The sequence below is a fragment of the Coenobita brevimanus genome, chromosome 75 (genome assembly GCF_032717465.1).
Source record: "Coenobita brevimanus isolate Jiangsu-jjx chromosome 75, ASM3271746v2, whole genome shotgun sequence".
Taxonomy (NCBI): domain Eukaryota; kingdom Metazoa; phylum Arthropoda; class Malacostraca; order Decapoda; family Coenobitidae; genus Coenobita; species Coenobita brevimanus.
The window spans coordinates 10,599,371-10,626,812 of NC_137028.1; the positions used below are offsets into that span (position 1 = coordinate 10,599,371).

At 42.2% G+C, this 27,442-nt stretch overlaps 1 protein-coding gene across 1 annotated transcript in view; it reads right to left on the reverse strand.

The window, feature by feature from the left end:
- SMC6 (Structural maintenance of chromosomes 6) overlaps positions 1-27,442 on the reverse strand; it is a 256,438-nt gene that overhangs the window by 14,255 nt on the left and 214,741 nt on the right. Inside the window, exons 20-22 of the mRNA XM_080278837.1 lie at positions 23,511-23,605; positions 17,172-17,325; positions 6,480-6,601 (exon numbers count right to left, since the gene is read on the reverse strand). Coding sequence (XP_080134963.1) covers positions 6,480-6,601; positions 17,172-17,325; positions 23,511-23,605 — 371 coding nt within the window. The remainder of the gene's footprint in view (positions 1-6,479; positions 6,602-17,171; positions 17,326-23,510; positions 23,606-27,442) is intronic.

Sequence of the window (27,442 nt, forward strand, 5' to 3'; positions counted from 1 at the left end):
GCATAACACAGTGTAAATAAAATTGAAATGTAAATAACGTAAATAAAATAGAGAACGTAAATAGAAATGTAAATGAGTAGTATTATAAGAATACGAGTATATACCCTAGAAGTAATGAAAGTGAGTTTCACTCTAGCATGTCTGAATACTATGAGTTATGAGAGTGAAGGTGAAAGCGAAAGTTTCACTCTAGCATGTCTGAATACTATGAGTTATGAGAGTGAAGGTGAAAGTGACATTCACTCTCAATGCTAGTATACAGGACGAGAAAGTGAATGCTACGTATTTTACTGAAAGAAATTGAATCCCTACAGTGACAATAAACTAATACTACTGAAGGAAACTTATGGATAAAGACTGTAGATATATATAAGTGTTATACAGTAATAGAAATATAAAGTGTGAGGGGTTTTATGAATAATAAATGATAGAGTACCAAGAGCGAACTAGTGCAAGTGCGACGGTCAGACGCGCTCATAATTTTCATTGCTTTCACAGTGTTTTTTTTTTTTTGAGTATGGATCCCAAACTACTTGAAAACCATAGAGTAGTGTTTATAGTGTTAATATCTGGCTGTGGTAATCATATTACGGGTTGTCGGGAAGTGTAAAGTGGAGAGTTCGTTACCCAACTTCAGAGGTCTCCACAAGTCCTACGGTAACCGACGAAGGCTCAACAAACATTCCAGGAGAAAGCTGAAGGTATGTGCCATAAGCATATGTAATTTTAATATTCTAGGACTAATAACTGATTTTTGGCAAATATTTTTTGAGAGTCTGTCGGAGCCTGAATAACCCCGCGGCACACGCAAAACATTGGTAAACATGCCCGCGGTGTAGGGGTTAATGCACCAAAGACTCAGTTCTTACAACTATCAACTGGACAAAATCTTCCACAGGAGTACCCACTAATGTTTAATAATATGCAGATCAATCCTGGATCATCCTTAAACATGCTTGGGGTTTCACTCACTCAGGACTTATCTTAGAAAGAACACATTACATATCTTGTAAAATCTGCTTACAAGAGATCAGGTGTGCTAAGTCAACTCCGTACCTTCTTTACCCATGCACAGTTGTTGACTTTGTACACGTATTTTATTCGCCCCTGTGTGGAGTACAACTCTTATGCTTGGGGAGGCTAGCCACATACAGCTCTTCTCAATAGGGTGGAGTCAAAGGCTTGTCATTTCATTAACTCTCCTCCTCTTACTGACTCCCTTCAATCTCTGTCTCTTCGCTGCACTGTTGCATCATCATTTCTTTTCTATTGCTACTTCAATGGTCACTGCTCCTCTGAACTGTTTGCTTGCATCCCTCCACCTCTATGACAGGTGCGTAGCACCTGTCTAGCAACAAACTCTCATCCCTTTTCTGTCCAACTCTCTAATGCATGAGTTAACCGTAACTCCCAGTCCTTTATATATGGAACAGGTCAACTCTGGAACAGTCTCCCTCTGTCTGTATTTCCTACTTCCTCTGATCTCCAGTCTTTCAAAAGCAGTGTGTCCAGGTACCTCGAAAAGAATGAATCTTGAATTTGGCTCCCTTTTGTATTGTTTTTGTTTTTTCTTGGAGGGGCCTTTGGTTCCTTCTTCCTTAAAAAAAAAAAAAAAAAAAAAAAAAAAAAAAAAAAAAAAAAAAGGGGGGAGGGGGGGGGGGGGTGTTTGCACATCAGCCCACGGTTACAGCAATATCCCTTCCTGGCACAGTACAGCTACCGCAAACTGACTTAGGACGTCCCCCCACAAGGTATTAAAAAATGCAGAAATCATAGGACAGTATATCACAATGTTTGTTAATGAAATGCCATTCATTAATATGAAATCATGTTTCCCTTGCTTTTCAGGACCAGTTGGATGCATTTTGGCATGGAATCACTTAGATCTCTTAAGTAATTTAAGGACGTTTCTTTGCATCAAACATTTGTCAGTCCAGTCTTGATGTTGTCCAGATTGGGTGTCTTCTTCTCTGTCATGATTTTCCTAATCTTTGCTCAGCAGTTTTCTATCGGATTTAGATCCAGCCTGTTGCCAGACCAGTTGAGAACCTTAATCACTTTAACCTGAAGCCATTTTGTCACCTTTCTTGACTTGTGACATGGAGCTGAATCGTGCATGAAAAAGTCGCACCCATGAATAGAAAAAAATTTAACAAATGATCTTTCAGAATTTGAATGTACCAGCTACCATTCATCAAGTTCATTGGATGAAAGCAGAGACCTCCGCTTCCTATTTCACCTAAGAAACACCCCCATACCATTACTGATTGTGGGTGCTTAACAGTCGGCACTGTGTAAGCAGGATCATATCGACTACGGGAGGCAGGGCAACGAACCTTGGCAGAACGCACCTGGAACTCTTGAAATGTGCTTTCATTGGAAAATTTAACTTTTCACAACTCATCCAATGTCCAGTGTGCATACTTCTTGGCAATCTGAATGTGCTGCTTCTTCATGCGGTCAATGAGAAGCGGTTTCTTGGCTGTGGAGCGGCTTGGCAAACCCAGCTCCTTCTTCAAGCGGTGGTGGATAGTTCTAATTGAGACATCTTGTAACAGCTGGGGATGCATTCTCTTCAATTCTGCTGCTGTCAGTCGAGGATTCTTGATTACTTCCCTCTTCAGAAGTGTATCTGTACTTCTGAAAGTTGTCCCCTTCTTTCCACCGCCATGCCTGTGCTCTTGTACGACATCATGTGGCAGGTCGAGCGCTGCAGCAAGAATCTTCATGACGGTTGACTTTGCGTGTCCATTATGTTCACAAATCGTGCTGACTGGGACATTATCCTGCCTCCATACAATGATATGGACTGTCTCATCCTGTGAGCAGTACTTTCCAGGCATGACAACTTGACTCTATGAAAATAACAGGGCAATCAGTAATGCATACGAATAAAGAGGGAGGTGCAAGCTTGGAGCGATGGGAACACATACTCCCGCTCTCGCTTCTGGTCAAGCACTGACGTGTTGAGTGTTCCACCACCTCCCGCCAACACCAGAGGAGTTGCCAGTTACTTCTTGCCCAAAAATTCACTTGGTAGAGGTAGAAACACAAATCAAAGACAGACAACTCTCCCATAGCAATTCTGTGTGTTGGTCCTAAGTCAATTTGCGGTTGGTGTAAATGTAGTTCAACAGCATCCCTTCCTTGCAGTACTTCAACAGCATCCCTTCTTGGCACAGTAAGTGTACTTCAACAGCATCCCTTCCTGGCACAGTAAGTGTACTATAATTGAGGCGCTTGGAGGGAAAACCAGGTAAGCGCCACCCCGGCCAGAAACGGAGTTACATATACCACTTTATTCCCCAAATCCTCTTCTACCACTACAACAAGGGTTTAAGTGAAAAAGATGTCCCTAAGATGGTTAAAAATTACGATTTTTAAAGGTCTGTGAACGACTGTACTGCTACTGATAGCCAACCACTCCATGACATTACCATTAGGTCCATTTTGGCTTAGTATTTTCTTCTCCCAAGTACTGCATCCTTGGAAACCAACATCATGTCCGGTTTTCCTACTTGAGTTAAGGCAATTGAACCATAGTATTCATGTCAAAACACACACTTATTGTAAGCCACATGTATGTGAGGCTAAGAGTGAAAGGGAAAACCAGGCAGGCGCCACACAGCAGGAGGTGGCTGCAAGACGTGCCAATCACGTGGCTCGACGCATAACACCAAGCTTTTTTTTATGACACCACCATAAAAGCACATGTCCTTACTTACCTACTGACATTTTCAGTCTCAGTATCTTATAGCTTGCCTACAATAACACATATTATGGGTAAAAGTACTGCTACTTTGTCATCGATTGTTGTCTAACAAGAGGAGAAAAAAGATGATACTGAAATTTTTCATTTAAAATACCACTAATTATCAGCGTCTGAGTATCATTACGGAAAAGTAGATGAGTTAGGCTACATGGAAAAAAAAACAAGACCAGAATATCTTCACTGGTTGAAAAGTTCTGTCATATTTAAAGTACACAAACTTTAACAGTGTTTTTTTCTGTTTTCTTTTTTTCGCTGTTTTCCCTTTAATGGCCTCAATTGTACTACATTATACTGTATTCTTATTATAGGTATTGTATATATACAGTTTATGTACAACTTCATACAGTAATGTATTTACATGAGCAACTTCATAAATCATTGAATTCTTCATGTAAAACTTCATAGATTTAGTTTAGGTTATGTCTGAGCACGTAGAACCGAATGACTCCCCTTATACAGTATAGTGAAATGAGTTCGGTAATCCCTCGGATATATCGAATTATCAGATATAATGACTCATGCCTCCCCCCAACTAGTTCATTATATCAAGGGTTTACTGTGTGTGTGTGTATATATATATATATATATATATATTAAATAGTACAGTATGTGTGATAATGTTATGATTATACATACACTGTCCAACGTTTTGTGCAAGTATTTAACAATGGCAAGTGTAGGCACTTTCTAGAACTGTACTACTGAAGTGCTAGAAACTGTTAAAGGCCTGAATGCTTCTGACCACTCAGCCAGAGTCACCCTTTTTCCAATAATGCCTAAAACAAAAAGTACCCTAAATACCTTGCAAACAAACACATGTTTTAACACTATATTGCACATACACACATACACACAACATGATAGCCATATGCATATGCATGTGCACACTCACACACAGTTTGGATTCAGAAGTGGAAGGTCATGTGTTTCTAACTTGTTGAGCTTTTACTCAAGAGCGATTGACATGGTACAGGAGAGAGATGGTTGGGTGGATTGTGTGTACTTAGAGAAGGCCTTTGACAAGGTACCTCATAAGAGACTAATGTGGAAACTAGAATATATAGGAGGTCTGAAGGGGAAACTCCTGGAATGGATGAGAGACTTTTTGAGAGGCAGACAAATGAGGACAGTAATAAAGGATAGGATGTCTGGATGGAGGGAAGTAACAAGTGGAGTCCTCCAAGGCTCGGTGTTGGCGCCAGTAATGTACCTGATTTACGTAAATGATATGATAGATAGAGTGAACAGTTATGCAAGTCTGTTTGCTGATGATGTAAAGATCTTGAGGAAGATAGAGGTTAAGGAGGATTGTAAAATGCTGCAGGAGGATCTGGCTAGGATACATGATTGGAGCTGGAAGTGGGAAATGAAATTTAATGTAAAGAAATGTAAAATATTGGAAAAGGGTAAAAGTACCAGGAGGCCATCAATGAATTATTCGTTGGGTAATGAATTAATCACTAAAATGAGAGAAGAGAAAGACTTAGGAGTGCTGGTCCAAGATAGTTTGTCACCTGAAAAGCACATTAATAAGATAGTCAGAGAGACTTATAAACTCCTGACTAACATAAGAGTAGCATTTCATTATATGGATGAGGAGATGATGAAAAAATTGATAGTGGCCATGATCCGCCCCAGGTTAGAATATGCAGCAGTAGTGTGGTCCCCACACAAAAAGAAAGCTATAAACAAGATTGAGAGAATACAAAGAACAGCAACCAAAATGGTCCCCAGTCTGGCAGATCTGTCATACAGATAGAGGCTGGAAAAGCCGGATTTGCCTTCCTTAGAGGAAAGGAGAAAGAGGGGAGACATGATTGCAGTGTTCAGGACCATGGTGGGAGTAGATAAAATTGACCGAGAAGATCTGTTTTTATGGGATAAGAGAGCAACAAGAGGACATGGAATGAAATTGAAAAAGTCAAGCTACTTGAAGGATATCAAGAAATATAGCTTTCCTTACAGAAGTATAGATTTATGGAATAGGCTGGACAAAGAGATCATCCAGTCTAAAAACTTAAACGAGTTTAAAGCTAAATTTGACTTACTGAGAAACAGCGATGGGAACCCACGAGCACAGCATATTTCGTGTGTATCTCAGTTAGGTATATTGGGTAAATACATAAGTATTTGGAACGACTTAGACAAAAAGGTGGTGCAGGAGAAAAACATTCATGTGTGTAAAAGTAAACTAGATAAATGTGGATATGGAGACAGGACAACACGAGCATCACTCAATTCCTGTATACTACAAATAGGTAAATACATGCAAATCCATGTGCATATGCATGTGCACACACACACACACACACACATACACATAAGCATATCCATGTGCATATGCATACACACACACACACACACACACACACACACACACACACACACACACACACACACACACATACACACACACACATCTCTGGAGGTTTCAATGCTAATATACTTGAGTCTGGGTGACAACTATATATAACATGCAATGGTCTGAATTCCCTTGAGGTGACTGGAGGTCCTCTAAGATAAATGCTGCCAGGGATTAAGGTCATTCTCCTATACTTAAATGCTGTGGACTACACTGATGCCAAGCCTCTGGCCCCATAGGCCAGTACTGGAAGTAAGGAACTAGCTAGTACACCTGTGTTACATCACCACTACACCATAAATTATATGTATTCAATAATAATTACAGAAACTGATTATAACTCACCTGAAGATTCTAATATTTTTATTCATGATGTCTAGTTCTAAGGGTGTGAGGTATATATACTGGGTTTTTGCTTTGGCAGCCTGGATCATCATTTTCATGGCGTGTTTCCTGGCCACAATATCCTGTTGTATAACAATGAATCATTATAATGCAGTATTAGGCAAATTATTAAAATGAATTATGACATCAACTGATGAGTGAAAGAAGCCAGATATTAACCCCATGAGGTTTCAGCCCCAGTCAAATTATGTCAGTCTCAGATTCACCTGACCTTGTTTTCGCCCAGCGGTTTTTCTTTGATCGGTCCACATAAATATACTTTTCATTACTGGATTCTGATACTGGTGCCACTTTAAAGACAAGTAGTTGTACTTCAATGTAGTATAAAAAAAAAAAAAAAAAAAAAAAAAAAAAAAAAAAAGGCCAAAATGACAATTTGAATTTAGCTGGAAACAAAAAATGTACACTTAGCCATACAAAACTATTCCCCCAACAAAATGTAACAAAGATATATATATATATATATATATATATATATATATATATATATATATATATATATATATATATTTTTGCACCATGCAAACCTATGATAAACTGTCTTTCAAATGATATATAGTTTATAGCTATTTATGCCAGTTACTGCATTGTAAAGCGAAAGAAAAAAAGATGCAAAATCATTTATGATTCTCAGTCATGTTTTTGCTTAGCAATATATTTCTTTGACTTGTCTGTGTAAATTTACTTTCCATGATAGGATGCTGATCTTGCTGTTACTTTAAAGCTGAATAGCTGTACTTTATCACAGTATGTTCAAAAAAGGGGAAAAAATAAAAAATTCAAAGTGAAGAGTTGAAGTCAGAAAAAAAAAAAAAAATCCATGCTCTGCTGTAAAAAGGTACTCGCCAAAAACAAAGTAATGGATATAGTAATCCCTCGATTATCCAGACAGTCCATATCCAGCCATGCTCTGTATCCATTCATTAGGGCTTCGCTCTATTATACCTATATCAGGATTTATTTGTCCGTAACCGGATATAAAAGTTCCGGTTTTAGTGGGGGACCAGCCTAGAAAGTCTGAAAAGTCTGTTGGGTGGTTCACCAGCCTCTCTGTCCACTCACAAGTAATAGACCATAACCCTGAAGCTGTGCTAAAATGGCTGTCCGACTCCCTACTGAATGGTCAAAATCCCCCAGCACCCCAATCACTGGTAACATACCGGCAGCACGCCAGAAGGACAGAGCGTAACCCACAAGATGAATGAGAATGGCTGTACAGATCCCTACCGAATGATTGAAATACCCTGGCCATCCCGGCCGGCCTACACAGTCAAAAAAGTCCGTTGGGTGGCTCACCGGCCTCTCTGTCGACGCACAGGTAATAGATCATAACCCACAAGCTGAGTAAGAATGGCTGTATGGATCCCTACCGTATGGTCGAAATCCCCCAGCCACCTTAATCATCAGAAATGTACTGGCAGCGCACAAGGAAAATGGACATAACCCACAAGCTATGCGGGAATGGCTGTATGGCTCTCTACCGAATGATGGAAATCCCCCGGCAACCCCAATCACCGGTAACATTCTGGCAGCATGCGAGGAAGACAGAGCGTAACCCACAAGCTGAGCGAGAATGGCTGTATGGATCCCTACCAAATGGTCAAAATCCCCCACCTGCCCGAATTAGTTGGAAACTCCCAGCAATGCATGGCCATCCATCCCCTTACCAAATGGTCAAAGCCGCATTGCCGTCCAAATTACTCGGCAAATCCTTAGGCCCATGACGTACAGGGACCCAGTATTTCTGTCATGCTGCAACATTTGCCTGGGAAAGCAAAAAGGACCCTTGCGCTCATAGGTCAGTGTGCCACTTTTTGCTTGCAAGCTTGACATTGAGAGGGCTCTCCCTCTGTGCTAAGGGATTTTTGTATGCACCATGCATTAGGAGTGTAATGCTGTATCGTAGTGTGACAAGGACAGTCAAGGAAGATTAAATTCACACGCTCAACCGTACAGAAATGACAATGATTAGGTGGATGCGCAATGCATCCCTGAGTGTGAGGCCTGGGGGGGCTAGGTTTTCGATGGGGGAGGATGGGACTGAAGTGTATTGGTGTTGTGATGAGGAGAGGTAGACTAAGATAGTTTAGTCATCTGGAGTGGATGGGAGATGATAATTGAGTGCAGAAGGTGAGAAGTGTGAATGTTGGGAGTAGGGTTGCGAGAGGCAGACCGAAATAAGACCTGGTACGGGGTCACTGAATATGACCTCAGGGATAAGGGACTTCGGCTAAAAACGTGGGCGAGGATGTGGACATCAATGACGTGAGGAACAGGCTGGACAATGACGACGGTGATGATCCAGGTTATCAGACATTATCTGATCAGATCGCCGCTGCTGTCTCTCCAGGGCCAACAGAGGAAAGTGACGAGGACGAGGACGAGGACAAGGACCCTGACTCTGGCCACTCCACCATTCCATCACTCTCTCATCTCGGTGCACTGCCAGCCGGCACTGAGCAGGTGCTCGAATATGCAAAGCACCCTCATTACAATAGGGACTTGGTGCCACTCAAGCTGGCCATGGATTTCTCCTTTCTCTGAAATCTCCATTCTTGGAGATTTCAATGTTCAGCAGTCAGGGATGCTGTCGTCTTCCAACAAAACCGCCGCACCATGAGAAGTAGACTGTAGCACCAGTCGAGCAGGGCAGTACTCCCGAGGTGGATGGAAAGCTGATGACAGGGAGTGCTGGAGCTCCCGTTTCATCAGCCCTCAGGACTAGTTCCTGACCATCCCCCTTTGCTGAACTTTTTCAGTGTCTCAGTTACACAGAGAGTAGGCCAGCATGCTCTCCAGTACAAATTTCTCTAACTATCTTCACCAAACTACATGCACAGTACACACTACACTTCCTATTCAAAATTTACCAAAATGGCGTCGTCTTATCAAGCCTCGGAGTCCCCGGGGGGGGGGAACATAAATGCCCCCACCATCTGCCCGTCTCCCGGTGACGACTCAAGGTGCCTGGAACCACGGTCTGACTCTCTTCTTCTTCATTTCTGCAACATTCGCGGCCTTTCCACTAACTTTCGCTCTGTTGAGCACCACCTCTCCTCCTCTAAACCTCACCTTCTTTTTCTAACTGAGACTCAGCTGTCTGAGGCAACTGACAGCAAACCCTTTTCTGTATCCTCCTACTTTCTCTATACTCATTTCAAAGCCAAAGGTGGCTGTTGTGTATATATACGCAACGACTTATCTTGCTCTCGTGTTCCTGAACTTGATTCTTCTGAATTCTCCACACTCTGGCTTCGGCTTTCCTGTCATTCTCTGACTAAATATATCTGTACTGTTTACTTATCCCCTAATTCTACTGACTATCAAAAATTCTTCGACTATCTTACTTCTACGATGGAACACATTCTATCCATTTCTCCTTTCTCTGAAATCTCCATTCTTGGAGATTTCAATGTTCACCACCACCTTTGGCTCTCCTCTCCTTTCACGGATCCACCCGGTGAACAAGCCTACATCTTTTCTATCCTTAATGACCTAGAGCAGCTTGTACAGCACCCTACCCATATCCCTGACTGCCTTGGAGAGAGCTCCAACATACTTGACCTCTTCCTCACAACTAATCCTTCTGCTTACTCTGTTAATCTTTTCTCTCCGTTGGGCTCCTCCGATCACAACCTTATTACCTTAACCTGTCCTATCACTCTGGTACGGCCTGTGGACCCTCCAGTGAAACGTCGTCTGTGGCATTTTGGAGCCGTGGACTGGGAGGCCCTCAGGCAGTACTTCTTTGATTTTCCCTGGAATGATTATTGCTTCCATGGCCGTGAGCCATCTGAGGGTGCCTTGCGCATTACGGAGGTTATTCTCTCGGGCATGGAAGCATACATTCCTTTCTCATATCCTTTGACTAATGCAAGAAAGCCTTGGTTTAATCACGCTTGTTCTAATGCTGTCCGCAACAAGGAGAGGGCCTACAAAAGGTACCGGAGCCAACCCACCCCTGAATCACATCATCTTTAGGTTTCTGCCCGGAATCGTGCTAAGTCTGTTCTTCGCTCTACTAAAAATAATTTCATCCATACTAAATGCTCTCAACTCTCCGACTCGAATTCTTCCCGCTCCTTCTGGCATCTTGCCAAAAATCTTTCTAACAACTTTACCTCATCATCCTTCCCTCCTCTTTTCTACTCTGATGGTTCTGTAGCTATTTCTTCTACTGATAAAGCAGATCTCTTCGCACAGACTTTCTCCTCCAATTCTACCTTAGACGATTCCGGTGCTGTTCCTCCATCTCTTCCCCCCTCTGACTTCCTCATGGCTGACATTAAAATTTCTTCAGTTGATGTATTTTCTGCCATCACTGGCCTCAGTACTAACAAGGCATATGGGCCTGATGGGGTCCCTCCTGTTGTTCTCAAGAACTGTGCTTCTGTGCTTACACCCTGCCTAGGCAAACTCTTTCGTCTTTGTCTGTCAACTTGTACCTTTCCTTCTTGCTGGAAGTTTGCTCTCATTCAGCCAGTCCCAAAGAAGGGTGACCACTCCCAACCCTCCAACTATCGTCCAATTGCTTTAACGTCCTGTATTTCAAAAGTTTTCGAGTCAATTCTTAATAGAAAAATTTTAAGGCATCTTTCCTATCACAACCTTCTTTCCGATCGTCAGTATGGGTTCCGTCAGGGATGCTCCACTGGCGATCTTCTCACCTACCTTTCAGACTCCTGGTCATCCTCCTTTCGGGACTTTGGCGAAAGCTTTGCCATTGCACTTGACATCTCAAAGGCTTTCGATCAAGTCTGGCATAAATCTTTAATTTCCAAACTGCCCTCCTACGGTTTCTATCCTTCTATCTGTGCCTTCATCGCTAGCTTCCTTTCTGGTCGTTCTATAGCCGCTGTTGTAGACGGCCATCGTTCTTCTCCTAGATCTATCAACAGTGGTGTTCCTCAGGGCTCTGTCCTATAACCAACTCTCTTCCTTTTATTCATCAATGATCTTCTAAGCTGTACATCTAACCCTATCCACTCATACGCTGACGACTCCACCCTTCACCTTTCCATTCGGTTCCCGCAACGCCCATCTCAACAGTTACTTCAACAAGCAAGGGATGAGGCTGTGGCACACCTAATGTCTGATTTGGCTCGTATCTCTGATTGGGGTAAAAATAATATGGTGGTCTTTAATGCATCTAAGACTCAGTTCTTACACCTATCAACCCGACAAAATCTTCCACAGGTATACCCACTAATGTTTAATATTATTCAGCTTAATCCTGCATCATCCTTGAACATGCTTGGGGTTTCATTTACTCGGGACTTATCTTGGAAAGATCATATTACATCTCTTGTAAAATCTGCTTCCAAGAGATTGGGTGTGCTAAGTCGACTCCGCTCTTTCTTTACCCCTGCACAATTGTTGACTCTGTACAGGGGTTTTATCCGCCCCTGTGTGGAGTACAACTCTCATGTGTGGGGAGGCTCCCCACATACAGCTCTTCTCAATAGGGTGGAGTCAAAGGCTTTTCGTCTCATTAACTCTCCTCCTCTTACTGACTCCCTTCAACCTCTGTCTCTTCGCCGCACTGTTGCATCTTTATCTCTTTTCTATCGCTACTTTAATGGTCACTGCTCCTCTGAACTGTCTGCTTGCATTCCTCCACCTCTACGATGGGCGCGTAGCACCCGTCTGCCAACAAACTCTCATCCTTTTTCTGTCCAACTCTCTAATGCAAGAGTTAACCATTACTCCCAGTCTTTCATTTATGCAACAGGTCAGCTCTGGAACTGTCTCCCTCTGTCTGTATTTCCTGCTGCCTATGATCTCCAGTCTTTCAAACGCAGTGTGTCCAGGCATCTCAAAATGATCGGATCTTGAATTTGGCTCTATATTGTATTTTGTTTTTCTCTTGGAGGGAACTGTTACTGCGGGCTCATGGCCTTTGGTTCCTTCTTCCTCGCATTAAAAAAAAAAAAAAAAAAAAAAAAAAAAAAAAAAACCTATCGTCAGATGAAGATCAACTCCTTTTTCAAGCCCGTCACCCCTATAAGTGCCAGCCCCTTCTCCCCACCACAATCATCACCACTCAATCGACCCGCGTCTTCACTCTCGGACCCACAACCGAGCACATCGACATCCGCTGAGTCGCCATTACATGTGAGCTTGTGGCACTCTTCAGTAAGTCCTGAGATGAGTAGGGCTCCATTACCTCACCACACGTCCCCACTCATCGGCTGGCTTCAGCAGCAGCAGCGGCGGCGGCGGCGGCGGCGGCAGGAGGAGGAGGAGGAGGAGGAAGAAGAAGAAGGGAGGAGGAGGAGGAGGAGGAGGAGGAAGAAGAAGAAGAAGAAGAGGAGGAGGAGGAGGAGGAGGAGGAGGAGGAGGAGGAGGAGGAGAAGCAGCAGCAGCAGGAAGAGGAGGAGGAGGAGCAGCAGCAGCAGCAGGAAGAGGAAGAGGAGGAGCAGGAGGAGCAGGAGCCTGGCAGGTTATGAGATTTGTCTCCCATTCACTGGGTAGTAAGTGCACCTTCCCCCCCCCCTCCTCCCAATGCACTGATTTCTTAGTGTTTAGAGCCAAGATTCTGGGGGTTTGAATGGTGAGTGAATAGAAGCAAGCCCACTGGATTGGGCAAATTTGGGCTGTCAAGACATTGTTAATCCTCACCCTACCCTTGGGTGGGAAAGGTGGGCCGGATGATGATGATGATGATGATGATGATGATGATGACGATTAAGATTACCGTAGATTGCTTATTCCAATTTGTGTTTTGATGTTTAAGAATAGCTGAAAGACTGCAGAACACTGCCAAAATTAGAAGGGGTACTGTGCATACTGGTAGGGTTTATTTTTGTTTTGTTGTTGTTTATGCATTGTTTAAGATTATACTGCTTATTGCAATGTGTGTTTTGATGTCTAAAAACAACCGAAAGTCCTCAGAACGCTACCAAACTTAGGAGAGGTACTGTCCTTTTTTTTCTTCTTCTTCTTCTTCTTTTTTTTGGGGAGGCGGGGAAGGGAGAGGAGGAGGTGGGGTCTTGAGCGGTATGTGGCGGTGCTCATCATCCACTCACTCGATATAGAGCTGCCCTTGGGTGACTGCCCTTTCCTCTCATCCTTCCTTCTTTCCTTCCTTCCTCTTCTGTCTTTCGCTCCTGTTCCTTCTGTTTACAGGTGACTCTACACTAAGTGACATGCCAAATGGTTTCCTGTACACCTGGACACCATTTACTATGTTGGGTGGTAACCATACAGCCAAATTATGGCACCTGGTGGTTTAGTGGGTAATTCAGGTACTCCAGCTGGATTGAACTTGGGTAGGTTTATATCCAAGGGGTGGCTGGAATTTATTGTTCACATAATGCCACTCAGGGATGAGTGAGGCTGGTCATTCTCATCTTAAATGTCAGGACCAACTTGCCTGGCCCTGGGCTCCTACACTCCTCATGGGGCAACACAGGATCGGATGATGGTGGTGGTTTATGCACTGTTTTCTTAGTGTTTAGGATTAAATTGCATATTCCAATGTAAGTTCTGATGTAAAACTGCTGAAATACTGCAGAAAACTGTCAAAATTAGGAAGGGTACTGGGCATATTGTTTTTTTTTTTTTTTTAAACATTGTTTTCTTGGTGTTTGGGATTATACTGCATACTGCAATATGTGTTTTGATGTCTAAAAACAGCCAAAAGACCTTAGAATACTGTCAATATTAGGAGGAGTACAGAACATATTGGCAGGGTTTTGCATAATGTTTTTGTTGTTGTTTATACACTGTTTTCTTAGTGGTTTTTTTTTTTTTTTTTTTTTTTTAACAGAACAGAGGAAGGAAAAACAAATTATTAAAAAAAAAAAAAAAAAAAAAAAACATGCTTAGGATTATATTGCATAGTGCAATGTGTTTTGATGTCTAAAGCCAGCCAAAAGACCGCAGAACTCTGCCAAAAGTAGGAGGGGTGGAGAAGGGGGGATAGAATACTTCCCCAATATACCCTGCTTGTCTCTGATCGTTCTTTTGCATATAGAGCCGCTAGATTATATAACAGATTGCCACTGTCCATAAGACAACTCTCTACTGTTGAATCCTTTAAGAGACAGCTGAAAGCCTTTCTTTTTCAAAATGCTACGACCTGGAGAGAGATACTATGATGGATGATTATAGGGTTTAATTTTTGCCACTTTCATGTATCTATGTAGCTTGTATTATATACAAGAAATGTCACAATTCTTGTAATTGTAAAAATAATGTATGTGTGTCGAGCGCTAGTGAATTCCCAAAAGGAAGAACTGGCGCTTTTGAGAAACAAAAGGCCAGATTATTATTATTATTATTACATTCTTTTTGCTCTCTTTCTTTCCCTTGTACTTTGTCTGTCCAAACCCTCTGCATTTTACTTTCATTTAGTTAATTTCCTCTCTCCACTGTCTGGTTCCTCTGGGCCACTGGCAATGGCTCCAGGGTAAAATATTTTTCTGCCTAAGAAATCTTGATGAACACTGGTTACGAAGCAATGGCCCTCAGTTCTGTGCAGCCCTTAAGTGGGCAGGGGGTGCTAAGAATCCCACGGTGTAGAAACAAGTAAGTACTATACATATAGGCTGGGTATAGGTATATGTAGGGTATGGGTATAGTAGAGGATACTATTCTGTATCCACATATTGCCCGTATCCGGTCATCCCTTTAGCTCTATTATGACGGATAATCAAGGGATTGCTGTTTTAAATTTTTTCCTAACGTGAAAAAAAATAAATTGCCTTTCGAATTATATATGGTTTATTGCTATTTACACCAGCTACCGCAGAGTAATTTTAATGTGACGTATAGACGTATCATTGGAATCAGGTTGGATTTCATATGACATTCAGACACATCAGATTCTCAAGAGTTAAATATGAGTGAAAGGATGGGGGCCAAAGTTCAAAGTCTGAATGATGGTGAGTTAAAGGATGAGGATAATGATGATGAGAGAAAAAAAATCGTATCATCTATCTATCTATTGCCAGACGCCTTAATCCCATAAGGGGTGGCCACAAACAAATTGCCTCCATGTTGCCCTGTCCCCCACCATTTCATTGCCCTGCTCCCAGCTCACACCCCCCTCTCTCATATACCTCTCCACTCCATCCCTCCATCACATCCTTGACCTCGCCCTCCCTCTCCCCCCTCCTCCAACTCACTCACATACACTCTCCTCATCAGTCTCTCGCTCTCCATCCTCTCCACATGTTCAAACCACCTCAGTGTGTTTCTCCTAATGCTTCCTATCACATCCACATCCACACCACAACATTCCTTCACTTCCTCATTTGTACAAGCTTCACTTCCATACATTAGAGTTGGTATCACAATACCGTCATGCAGTAGCTTTTTCGCTTCCATGCTCACTTCCCTGTTTCTTATCACCGATTTCAAGGAACCAGCAACCTTCCTTTCCTCTTGCACTCTTTCAAGCACTTCACCCTCTAAACTTCCATCCTTACTCATCACACTACCCAAGTACTTCAATGCACTCACATATTCCACTTCCTCCTCATCCAGCCTCACCGTACATTCACTGACTTCATTTCTCTCGAAGACCACAACTTTACTCTTCCCTACATTCACCTTTAGATTCCATTTCTTACACACTCCCTCAAACTCATCCACCAAGCCTTGCAGTTCCCCTTCGTCTTCACTTAACAACACAGTATCATTTGCAAACAATAGTACAGGTAGTTTCTAAACACTGCCCTCCCTCACTAGGACCACTCCAACATCCACTGCCCTACCTTGTATCTCTTTTATAACTCCATCCATATACAGACTGAACAACCATGGAAACATGACATATCCTTGTTTCAACCCAACCTTCAAACAGAAAAATTCACTCAGTTCACTATCCACACACACTGCACCCTTAGCACCCTCATACATACTCTTCACAGCCCTCAACAACTTCCCATCCACTCCATATATTCTTAATACTTTCCACAATCCTTGTCTATCCACCCTGTCATATGCTTTCTCCAAGTCCATGAAGGCCGCATACAACTTCTTTCCCTTCTCTAGAAACTTTTCCACTAAATATCTAAGAATGAACATCTGATCTACACAACCTCTTTCCTTCCTAAAACCTCCCTGTTCTTCTCCAACTAATTCACTCATGTGGAAAAAAATAAGGGGATTTCTATTACTGTCAAGTACTTTTGGGAGTACTGTATGAATACCAGTAGTGGCAAACTTACATGTAGCTAGTATAGGGTTCAACCACAAAGCAGAAACACATGAGCAATAAACAGCTTAAGCTACTGGTCAAAAAGAGACCATTGGTGAGGAAATGCTAAAGTATGGTGGTAAAGTGGCGATCAATATGACGCAATCAGTCTGCAAACTACCATGGGATGTATGGAAATTATCAGAAAATCGGAGAAAGGTAGTCACAGTTTTTATGTGCAGCAGGAAGGGTGGAAAGGTGAAGTATGACTCATTTGTTAATGTTAGGTGGGCTGAACTGACTCTGTGCTTTCTGCAGCCCTAACAAGTTATTTTGTACACAGGTCATTCGCATCCCAGTATGGAGTAAATGCATCACATCACCATATATAACACTTCATCACAGTGGAGTCTGTTTTACAGTATCAATAACCAAAGCTTACAGATAAAAAATTTCAGTAATGATCACAATCCTGTTCCACGTACCATAAAGACATCAAATTCATCAAGAATTCGGATGGGTGACTCGATAACGTGCCAGAGTGCAATGATGAACGAGACTGTGGAAAACGATCGCTCACCACCAGACATCATGGCCAGCTTGGGTTGTACTTCCTGCTTTTTACTCTGCTTCCCAGACCTAAAAAAGTACATATATGTTTTCAGCAACTGCATTAGTCAACTGTGTACCTACCATGTGCTGGCATACGCAAGAGCATTAGCATCATTTTCCTACCTAAGGATGAGGTGAGGCAGGGTCCAGAGAGCAAAAAAAAAAAGGCACATACATGAAGAATGATTAAAAGCTCGCCCAATTAAATAGGCAGCACTCTCCTTCATTCACCATTCAATCCCCCTGAATTCTTATTCCACCTCAGTAGCCATAAACATCCACACTTACATACTTCCCATTACCTACCAGCTAGAGTTAATGAAATGACTATCACATCACCAGGAAATAACTGGGGATCCAAACCCCTGTTATACTCTCCTCAGTACAAAATTCTTCCAACCAGCTTGGTTCCCATTCAGTTCTCTAACCTCATCAACCTCCATAGCTCATGTTTTCTCACTTATTTACCTATCATCAACCTGCTTGGCCTACCAAGCTTCCATCCATCTTCAAATTTGCTCAGATAAAGCCTTTTCACCACTCAAACTACTCCCATTCTCTCCATACAACCATACTATCTATGCATGCTCTCACTGATTTACATGTCCACAGACTTCCTTCCTCCAAATCTTTCATTAACTACTGTAGCTATAATCTCCTCCTCCATAATTCAAGTTTTTCCCATCCATTCTGTTAGGTCAGCTTAGGTTCAGTTTCATGCTAGACCATTTCAACTACAGTTCAGGATCATTCATGCCACTTCAATGTATTTTTATCTACTCAGAAACATTCATGGATATCTAGATCCACTTCCACTTTCTTAGGTAACCTAAGCCTTAAAAGATCTAGTCCCAATAATCAGGCCCATATACGTCAATGCAGGTCTCATTAGTTAAATCTGGGTCCATATACTGTAGACCATTTCAGATCCAGTAACCCTTTACAGTACAGAGGGAAAAAAAAAAAAAATTGTTTGAGGCATTTTCAAGTTACTGGAAGGGTGTAGACCTACAGTATGTGCTTTCTCACTTTAAACAGACAAAAGATGGTATCAGTGGTCAGAATAGGTCATTCTATTTGGAGGGAGAAGGAGGGTAATATCTTTGAGACAGAGCTAATGGCACGGGGGGGGGGGGGAATGAGCAAAGCAAGCCTTTTATAGCTGGATGCTGCAAGCCTCCTCCAATAAATGCCCAAAAATATGTAACCATATACATTGCGTAATAACATATGACATTTTTTAAAACAAAATTTATTGCATATTGTGTTATCTTCTAAGTCTCCCCTGAACTCCAAACTCTATGGAAGCATACTTCCAAATTTACTTCTATCTATCTATCTATCTATCTATTGCCAGACGCCTCAATCCCGTTTGGGGTGACCACAAACAAATTGCCTCCAAGTCGCCCTGTCCCCCGCCATTTCACTGCCCTGCTCCCAACTCACACCCCCCTCTCTCATATACCTCTCCACCCCATCCCTCCATCTCATCCTCGGCCTCCCCCTCCCTCTTCCCCCCTCCACCTCACTCACATACACTCTCTTCGTCAGTCTCTCACCCTCCATCCTCTCCACATGGCCAAACCACCTCAGTGTGTTCCTCATAACACTTCCTATCACATCCACATCCACACCACAATGCTCTTTATATCCTCATTCGTCAGCCTGTCTCTCCCTGTGACTCCACAGGCTCCTCTTAAATAACTCATTTCCACTACTCTCACTCTTAACTTGTGTCCTTCCAACAATGTCCAAGCTTCACTTCCGTACGTTAGAGTTTTTATTTTTTTATGCGGGGAAGAAGGAACCAAAGGCCATGAGCCCACAGTAACAGTTCCCTCCAAGAGAAAAACAAAATACAATATAGAGCCAAATTCAAGATCCGATCATTTTGAGATGCCTGGATACACAGCGTTTGAAAGACTGGAGATCATAGGCAGCAGGAAATACAGACAGAGGGAGACAGTTCCAGAGCTGACCTGTTGCATAAATGAAAGACTGGGAGTAACGGTTAACTCTTGCATTAGAGAGTTGGACAGAAAAAGGATGAGAGTTTGCTGCCAGACGGGTGCTACGCGCCCGTCTTAGAGGTGGAGGAATGCAAGCAGACAGTTCAGAGGAGCAGTGACCATTAAAGTAGCGACAGAAAAGAGATAAAGATGCAACAGTGCGGCGAAGAGACAGAGGTTGAAGGGAGTCGGTAAGAGGAGGAGAGTTAATGAGACGAAAAGCCTTTGACTCCACCCTATTGAGAAGAGCTGTATGTGGGGAGCCTCCCCACACATGAGAGTTGTACTCCACACAGGGGCGGATAAAACCCCTGTATAGAGTCAACAATTGTGCAGGGGTAAAGAAAGAGCGGAGTCGGCTTAGCACACCCAATCTCTTGGAAGCAGATTTTACAAGAGATGTAATATGATCTTTCCAAGATAAGTCCCGAGTAAATGAAACCCCAAGCATGTTCAAGGATGATGCAGGATTAAGCTGAATATTATTAAACATCAGTGGGTATACCTGTGGAAGATTTTGTCGGATTGACAGGTGTAAGAACTGAGTCTTAGATGCATTAAAGACAACCATATTATTTTTACCCCAGTCAGAGATACGAGCCAAGTCAGACATTAGGTGTGCCATAGCCTCATCCCTTGTTTCTTGAAGTAACTGTTGAGATGGGCGTTGCGGGAACCGAATGGAAAGGTGAAGGGTGGAGTCATCAGCGTATGAGTGGATAGGGTTAGATGTACAGCTTAGAAGATCATTGATGAATAAAAGGAAGAGAGTTGGTGATAGGACAGAGCCCTGAGGAACACCACTGTTGATAGATCTAGGAGAAGAACGATGGCCGTCTACAACAGCGGCTATAGAACGACCAGAAAGGAAGCTAGCGATGAAGGCACAGATAGAAGGATAGAAACCGTAGGAGGGCAGTTTGGAAATTAAAAATTTATGCCAGACTCGATCGAAAGCCTTTGAGATGTCATGTGCAATGGCAAAGCTTTCGCCAAAGTCCCGAAAGGAGGATGACCAGGAGTCTGAAAGGTAGGTGAGAAGATCGCCAGTGGAGCATCCCTGACGGAACCATGACGATCGGAAAGAAGGTTGTGATAGGAAAGATGCCTTAAAATTTTTCTATTAAGAATTGACTCGAAAACTTTGGAAATACAGGACGTTAAAGCAATTGGACGATAGTTGGAGGGTTGGGAGTGGTCACCCTTCTTTGGGACTGGCTGAATGAGAGCAAACTTCCAGCAAGAAGGAAAGGTACAAGTTGACAGACAAAGACGAAAGAGTTTGCCTAGGCAGGGTGTAAGCACAGAAGCACAGTTCTTGAGAACAACAGGAGGGACCCCATCAGGCCCATATGCCTTGTTAGTACTGAGGCCAGTGATGGCAGAAAATACATCAACTGAAGAAATTTTAATGTCAGCCATGAGGAAGTCAGAGGGGGGAAGTGATGGAGCAACAGCACCGGAATCGTCTAAGGTAGAGTTGGAGGAGAAAGTCTGTGCGAAGAGATCTGCTTTATCAGTAGAAGAAATAGCTACAGAACCATCAGAGTAGAAAAGAGGAGGGAAGGATGATGAGGTAAAGTTGTTAGAAAGATTTTTGGCAAGATGCCAGAAGGAGCGGGAAGAATTCGAGTTGGAGAGTTGAGAGCATTTAGTATGGATGAAATTATTTTTAGTAGAGCGAAGAACAGACTTAGCACGATTCCGGGCAGAAACGTAAAGATGATGTGATTCAGGGGTGGGTTGGCTCCGGTACCTTTTGTAGGCCCTCTCCTTGTTGCGGACAGCATTAGAACAAGCGTGATTAAACAAAGGCTTTCTTGCGTTAGTCAAAGGATATGAGAAAGGAATGTATGCTTCCATGCCCGAGAGAATAACCTCCGTAATGCGCAAGGCGCACTCAGATGGCTCACGGCCATGGTAGCAAAAATCATTCCAGGGAAAATCAAAGAAGTACTGCCTGAGGGCCTCCCAGTCTGCGGCTCCAAAATGCCACAGACGACGTTTCCCTGGAGGGTCCACAGGCCGTACCGGAGTGATAGGACAGGTTAAGGTAATAAGGTTGTGATCGGAGGAGCCCAAAGGAGAGAAAAGATTAACAGAGTAAGCAGAAGGATTAGTTGTGAGGAAGAGGTCAAGTATGTTGGAGCTCTCTCCAAGGCGGTCAGGGATACGGGTAGGGTGCTGTACAAGCTGCTCTAGGTCATTAAGGATAGAAAAGATGTAGGCTTGTTCACCGGGTGGATCCGTGAAAGGAGAGGAGAGCCAAAGGTGGTGGTGAACATTGAAATCTCCAAGAATGGAGATTTCAGAGAAAGGAGAAATGGATAGAATGTGTTCCATCGTAGAAGTAAGATAGTCGAAGAATTTTTGATAGTCAGTAGAATTAGGGGATAAGTAAACAGCACAGATATATTTAGTCAGAGAATGACAGGAAAGCCGAAGCCAGAGTGTGGAGAATTCAGAAGAATCAAGTTCAGGAACACGAGAGCAAGATAAGTCGTTGCATATATATACACAACAGACACCTTTGGCTTTGAAATGAGTATAGAGAAAGTACGAGGATACAGAAAAGGGTTTGGTATCACAATACTGTCATGTAGTAACTTTTTTCACTTCCATGCTCACTTCCCTGTTTCTTATCACTGCTTTCAAAGAACCAGCAACCTTTCTTCCCTGCTGTACCCTTTCAAGCACTTCACCCTCCAAACCTCCATCCTTACTCATCACACTACCCAAGTACTTAAACGTACTCACATTTTCCAATTCCTTACCATCCAACCTCGCTGTACATTCACTAACTTCACCTCTCTCAAAGACCATCACTTTACTCTTCCCTACATTCACCTTTAGATTCTGTTTCTTACACACTCTCTCAAACTCATCCACCAAATTTACTTGCAGATGACTAAATATATAAACTACAGCACAGAATGAAATGAAGATGGTTAAAAATCATCCTGTGATGAGTTTTGGAACAATATGACAAACTTAGCAACTTCAGTCTTCACGATGTGAAAAACATCATTACCGGTTGCAAGTGAATTACTGTAGGTCTTACCTTCAGAATCAGTATAATAAAGGTTACATTTTATCTGCTTTCTGAATTATCATACTGTTTATGTAAAAATAAATATACCACTCACAACAATAATGAATATTCTTTGTTTTTTTAACCCCTAACCGCCAGGTGTCGGTTGGAACTGTCAAGAAACTGGTGGCCGGGCAGCACCAGGTGCTGGTCGGAACCACACTTGTTTTCCCGCCACAGTTTGAAATGGCCGCCACTTTATCTTGTCACCAAAAGCTAGGGAGGGACTCCCACTGGCTGTGCCAACCATACCTTAGTCATCTCTGCGACTTTGCTAGGTGTAAGATGATCTTTTCTTAACCCTCCTCATCCGATTCTGCTCATGACTCACATGGACTTCTACCTCATCCACCCCTGCCAAGCCTCCTTCCAAGAATACTAGGAAAGGACTCAGTGATAATGCCAAAGGGCGTGCCTTGGACACCACTGTGTCTAGTTTATCTAGTAATGGAGAAGTTATCATGTTGAAAGCAAAGCCATAGTCAGGGTCGCTGGCAGACGCATGAACACATTCTGTTCTCGCTAAATTGAGCCCTCTTCCTCATGTTATTACTCATTAATGCAACAACCTACAGATCTGGGGGTACCCTCATTCACAAAAAGAAGAGTCAGTGTGTAATATGGTCAATAAACTGTTTCCCTAACTGCTATAATTCTCAAGATATTAAGGTTTGAAAACAGGCAATTTTCAGAAAAATTCCCATAGTGAGTGAAAAACGGTGCTATAAATAACACAACATGGGGGGGTTAATGGCTCACCATGGGTCCTCCTACACAGTCAATTTCCATGGGTCTTTATTGTATCTGAGGGGGTCAAACCCCCTACAATTCAAATACTGGACAATATGCTACAAGTTATCCCTCTGAATTCCCACATACAACAAATTAAGGCATTAAAGAGTCAAAAAGACTCAAACACTGATATGTCTAAGTTTACTTAGTCCTTTATGACCTATAGGGACAACTCTGTTACATTTCTGAAACATGTCAAATTTAACTGATCCATTGAGGCCACTCAACTTTTGCTAATTAGAGGATGCCAGAGAGAATGAAGAGAAAACTAAAAAAAGAACAGAAGGCTCAATGTATGAAAACGTGCTAAAGACACTTACCTTGTGATGCCACTTGATACAGAGTGATTACCATTGTTCATCTGGGTAACATGAAGAGAAAGAGTATTTTTCTCAAAGTCAAAGTTCAAAGTTCCCTGGAAAAAAAAAAAAAGGGGGAGGGAGGAATAAGTGTCAGACTTGTATATTCCTTTTTTTTTTATTTTTTTATTTTATTTTATTTTTTTTTTTTAATAACAGAACAGAGGAAGGAAAAGAAATGAATAAAGAAAAAACTAATCTATACACCAGATTACTGGTGTCCTCTGTTCATAAAGATATCTGTAGCAGTTAGACCTGAACAACTGCAGGTTGAAATTTTGAGGGAAACAACTCTGGGAAAGCGAGTTCCAAAGAGATGCAGTTCAGGGAATGAAACAATTCTGATAGGCAGAAGTTCTGCAATACGGCTGAGTGACATTCCAGTCACAAGTGCTACCAGATGCCCATGTAGCACGAGGGAAGGCATGGAGAGGTGACACAATGGACGCAACTTCAACTGAGAATTTGCCATAAAAATATCTGTAAATAATGCAAGGGAGGCAACATTCCTTCTTACTTGTAGGGGAGGTAGTTTATTAGTAACAGCAGGGTTAGTAATAATTCTAACAGCTTTGTTCTGAATTTTGTCTAGTTGTTTTAATGCAACCTCTCCACATCCGTTCCACAAGGGTGAGCAGTACAGTATTCAAGCTGAGAGCATACACGACTCTTATAAATTACATCTAACTGCTCATCAGTGAAGAAGTTGCGGACTCTACAATAATCCAAGTTTCTTTGAGGTAGTTTTAGCATGTGATCTGACATGAGAGGTCCAGCTGAGGGCACTGTTAAGTGAGACACCGAGAATTTCAATACCTTTTGATGTGGGACTATATGCAGCATTGAAGGAAATATTCGAATCTGGCAATACCTGTCTATTAGCAAATTGTATATATTTAGTTTTACTAGCACTAAATGAGACAAGGTTGTTTTGTCCCCATTCACTGATCGTAGATAAGTCTTGATTTATGGATATGGCTGTACTGAGTTAAGAGTCAGAGATATCGGACTTTGTAAATGTGTGTCTGAGTGTGAATGAACTATGAAGTGTTGAATCATCTGCAAATGAATGGATGGGATCGTGAGGGATAGATAAGAGATCAATAGTATGAACCAAGAACAGGGTTGGCACAAGAACTGATCCCTGAGGCACGTTGGCGTTAACTGAGTGGAAATTGGAATATACATCATCTACTTTTATTTTACTGTCACTAAGATATGAGGAAATCAAAGGAACGATAGACTTTAGTCCACAGCAAGGGAGTTTAGACAACAGGGAATGGTGCCACACTCTGTTAAAAGCTTTAGAAATATCAAGGGGTACTGCATGAGTTTCTCCATGTAGGTCAATTGATGGATGGTATGAGTCAGGAGAATGAGTATGTCAACGGTGGATCTTTCATAGCAAAAACCATATTGCCTATCAGTAATAAAGTTGTTGGAGTCAAGATGTTTAACTACATGCTTATTAAATAAAGTTTCAAATACCTTACCAAGGGAAGATGCGACAGCTATTGGTCTGTAATCAGAGGGGTCAGAGGAACTTCCTTCCTTTGGAACTGGGTGGATATTGGCTTCTTTCCATGAATTAGGGAATGAAGAACTACATATGCATAGTCTGAATAATTTAGCAAGAACAGAGGCAAGTTCTGGAGAACGCTTTTTCAAAACAATTGGCGGAAGTCCATCTGGACCTGGAGCCTTGTTGGTAGGTAAATTGTCTAGGATAGATTTTACGTATCTTGTCTGTATTTAAGTGGAACAACTTCGGGAGAGTCAAGTTGTAGTACTGGGACATTCTGGCTGGCTTCCTCTATGACAGAATTTCTGGCAAATGTACTGGCAAAGACATCTGTTTTCCCACGTGGGTCATTTGTAATGTTACCATATGAGGGTTTTAGTGGGGGAATGGATTATGACATGTTAAAGTTATTATTGAAAGAATTGAGAGTTGACCAGAATATTCCATTGTCATTGGGGTTGTTAAGTAGTTCTGATGCTTGATTTTGAAGAAAGTTTGATTTTGCAAGATTTACTACAACTTTTGCATGGTTTCTGGCAATTTCAAATTGAGAGAGTGATTCAGATGTTTTTTTAAGTAAGACTTATATGCTAATGACTTTTGGCCTGTTACTCTGGCACAGTTGCTATCAAACCATTTTTGAGAGTTTGATCATTTAGTGAACTGTTGACTTGGTATGAATAAATCCATACCAGCTACTATTACGTCACAAATGTGGGACTGGGTAGAATTGGCATCACTAGAGAAGAAAGACTGCCATGGAATGTCAGCAAGATAATTTCTAAATCCATCCCAGTTTGCCCTATTAAAGTGCCATCGGGTTACCCTGACAGGTTCAGAACAGGGAGGTTTGGGGGCTGACTAATGAGGCTTTGATGAGATTGTGGTCAGAGGATCCATGTGGAGACAGTACCTCTATCCCGTATTGATCTGGATTATTTATCAGGAATAGATCCACAAGATGAGCATTATGGTCAGGATTATCTGGGATTCTGGTTGGTTGCTTTACCAGCTGCGCAAGATTAAACGGTTCTGCAAACAGCTCGCACTCTAGACTGGCATCATCAGTCCTGGCAGAATGCCATTATGTATGTTAAAATCACCCAGAACGGTAATTTTGGTGCTAAGGGCAAGGTTAAGGTTACTCAACTGTGTAGATATGGAATCAAATACACTGGGTTCCAAAGAAGCATTGAGGGAGCAATAGACTACACATATATTTGGTAATATTTTGACAATTTAGTTTATACAATGAGGAATCAAAATTGGATGAAGTGAAGTTTAAAATGGTGTCAACTGCATATTGAGATTTAATGTAACAACAGGTGCTGCCCTTGTTACTGAAATTTGTGAAGAGATGGTAACCGGGAAAACAAAATAGGGATATTTCAGCAGAGGGTGAGATTTGTGGTTCTGTGAGGAATAGGGCCAAAGGAGATATGGACTGTAGGAAAAAATTAACTGAATTTAAATTGGTACTATGACCACGGATGTTGGTGAAGAATGAGGCAGCACTTTCACTTCTCCGCTGACGAGCATGACCGGGAACTGCACAAGTTGCTAAAGGCAAAGTCACTTGATGGCGACCAGGAGGACCCTGTGCCGCCAGCCCTACCCTGCCGGTGGAGGCAATCCGAGGTACCACCTCGTTGGAAAGTAATATTGCAGCGGCCATTGCTAAAGAGATTGGGAATAGAAGGTGTGATGTCTTATGTGCACGTACAGTAGTGTAGTGTAGACAACTGATGGTCAAGTTACAGCTGTAAACTGTACTTTCAGTCACCTACAAATGAAGTAGCTACAACATTATAAACTGTTGAAAATATCCCCAACAATTAATCACTTGTACTCTGGGGTATTTTCTAGGACAGGCATACCCCAGTTTAACAATCTAATTGGTTAGGTAAAACCCCATCGTTAGGCGGGGTATTGTATATGTGGACTGTTTACTAGCCTTGGGTTTCCCCCCAAACCAAGTCCAAAACCCACCCAGATGAGCCCAAAAACAGGTTTAAAGGCAATCAAACTGGCCTAACAGCTGTCAAGGATGCTAACGTAAGCCTAACACCTGTAAATAACTCACCTAAACCAACAAATATAATCTGAATATCATCAAATATGTCTGCAAAAAAATCAAGCTTAGTAGACTGTACCCCAAAATGACAATGTTCACCCCATCTGTAGCTAAAATACATTAACTGAAGTCTAAAAACAGTTTATAAATCAACCTAAACACAATTTTAGTCTAAAATATCATCAAAATCAGCGAGAAAAATCAAAACCCATCATTAAACCGGGGTTTGGCCATCATTAGGAGGGGTATGGTGCAATTTCTACCCCCATCGTTAAGCCGGGGTATCGCATCTAGGGG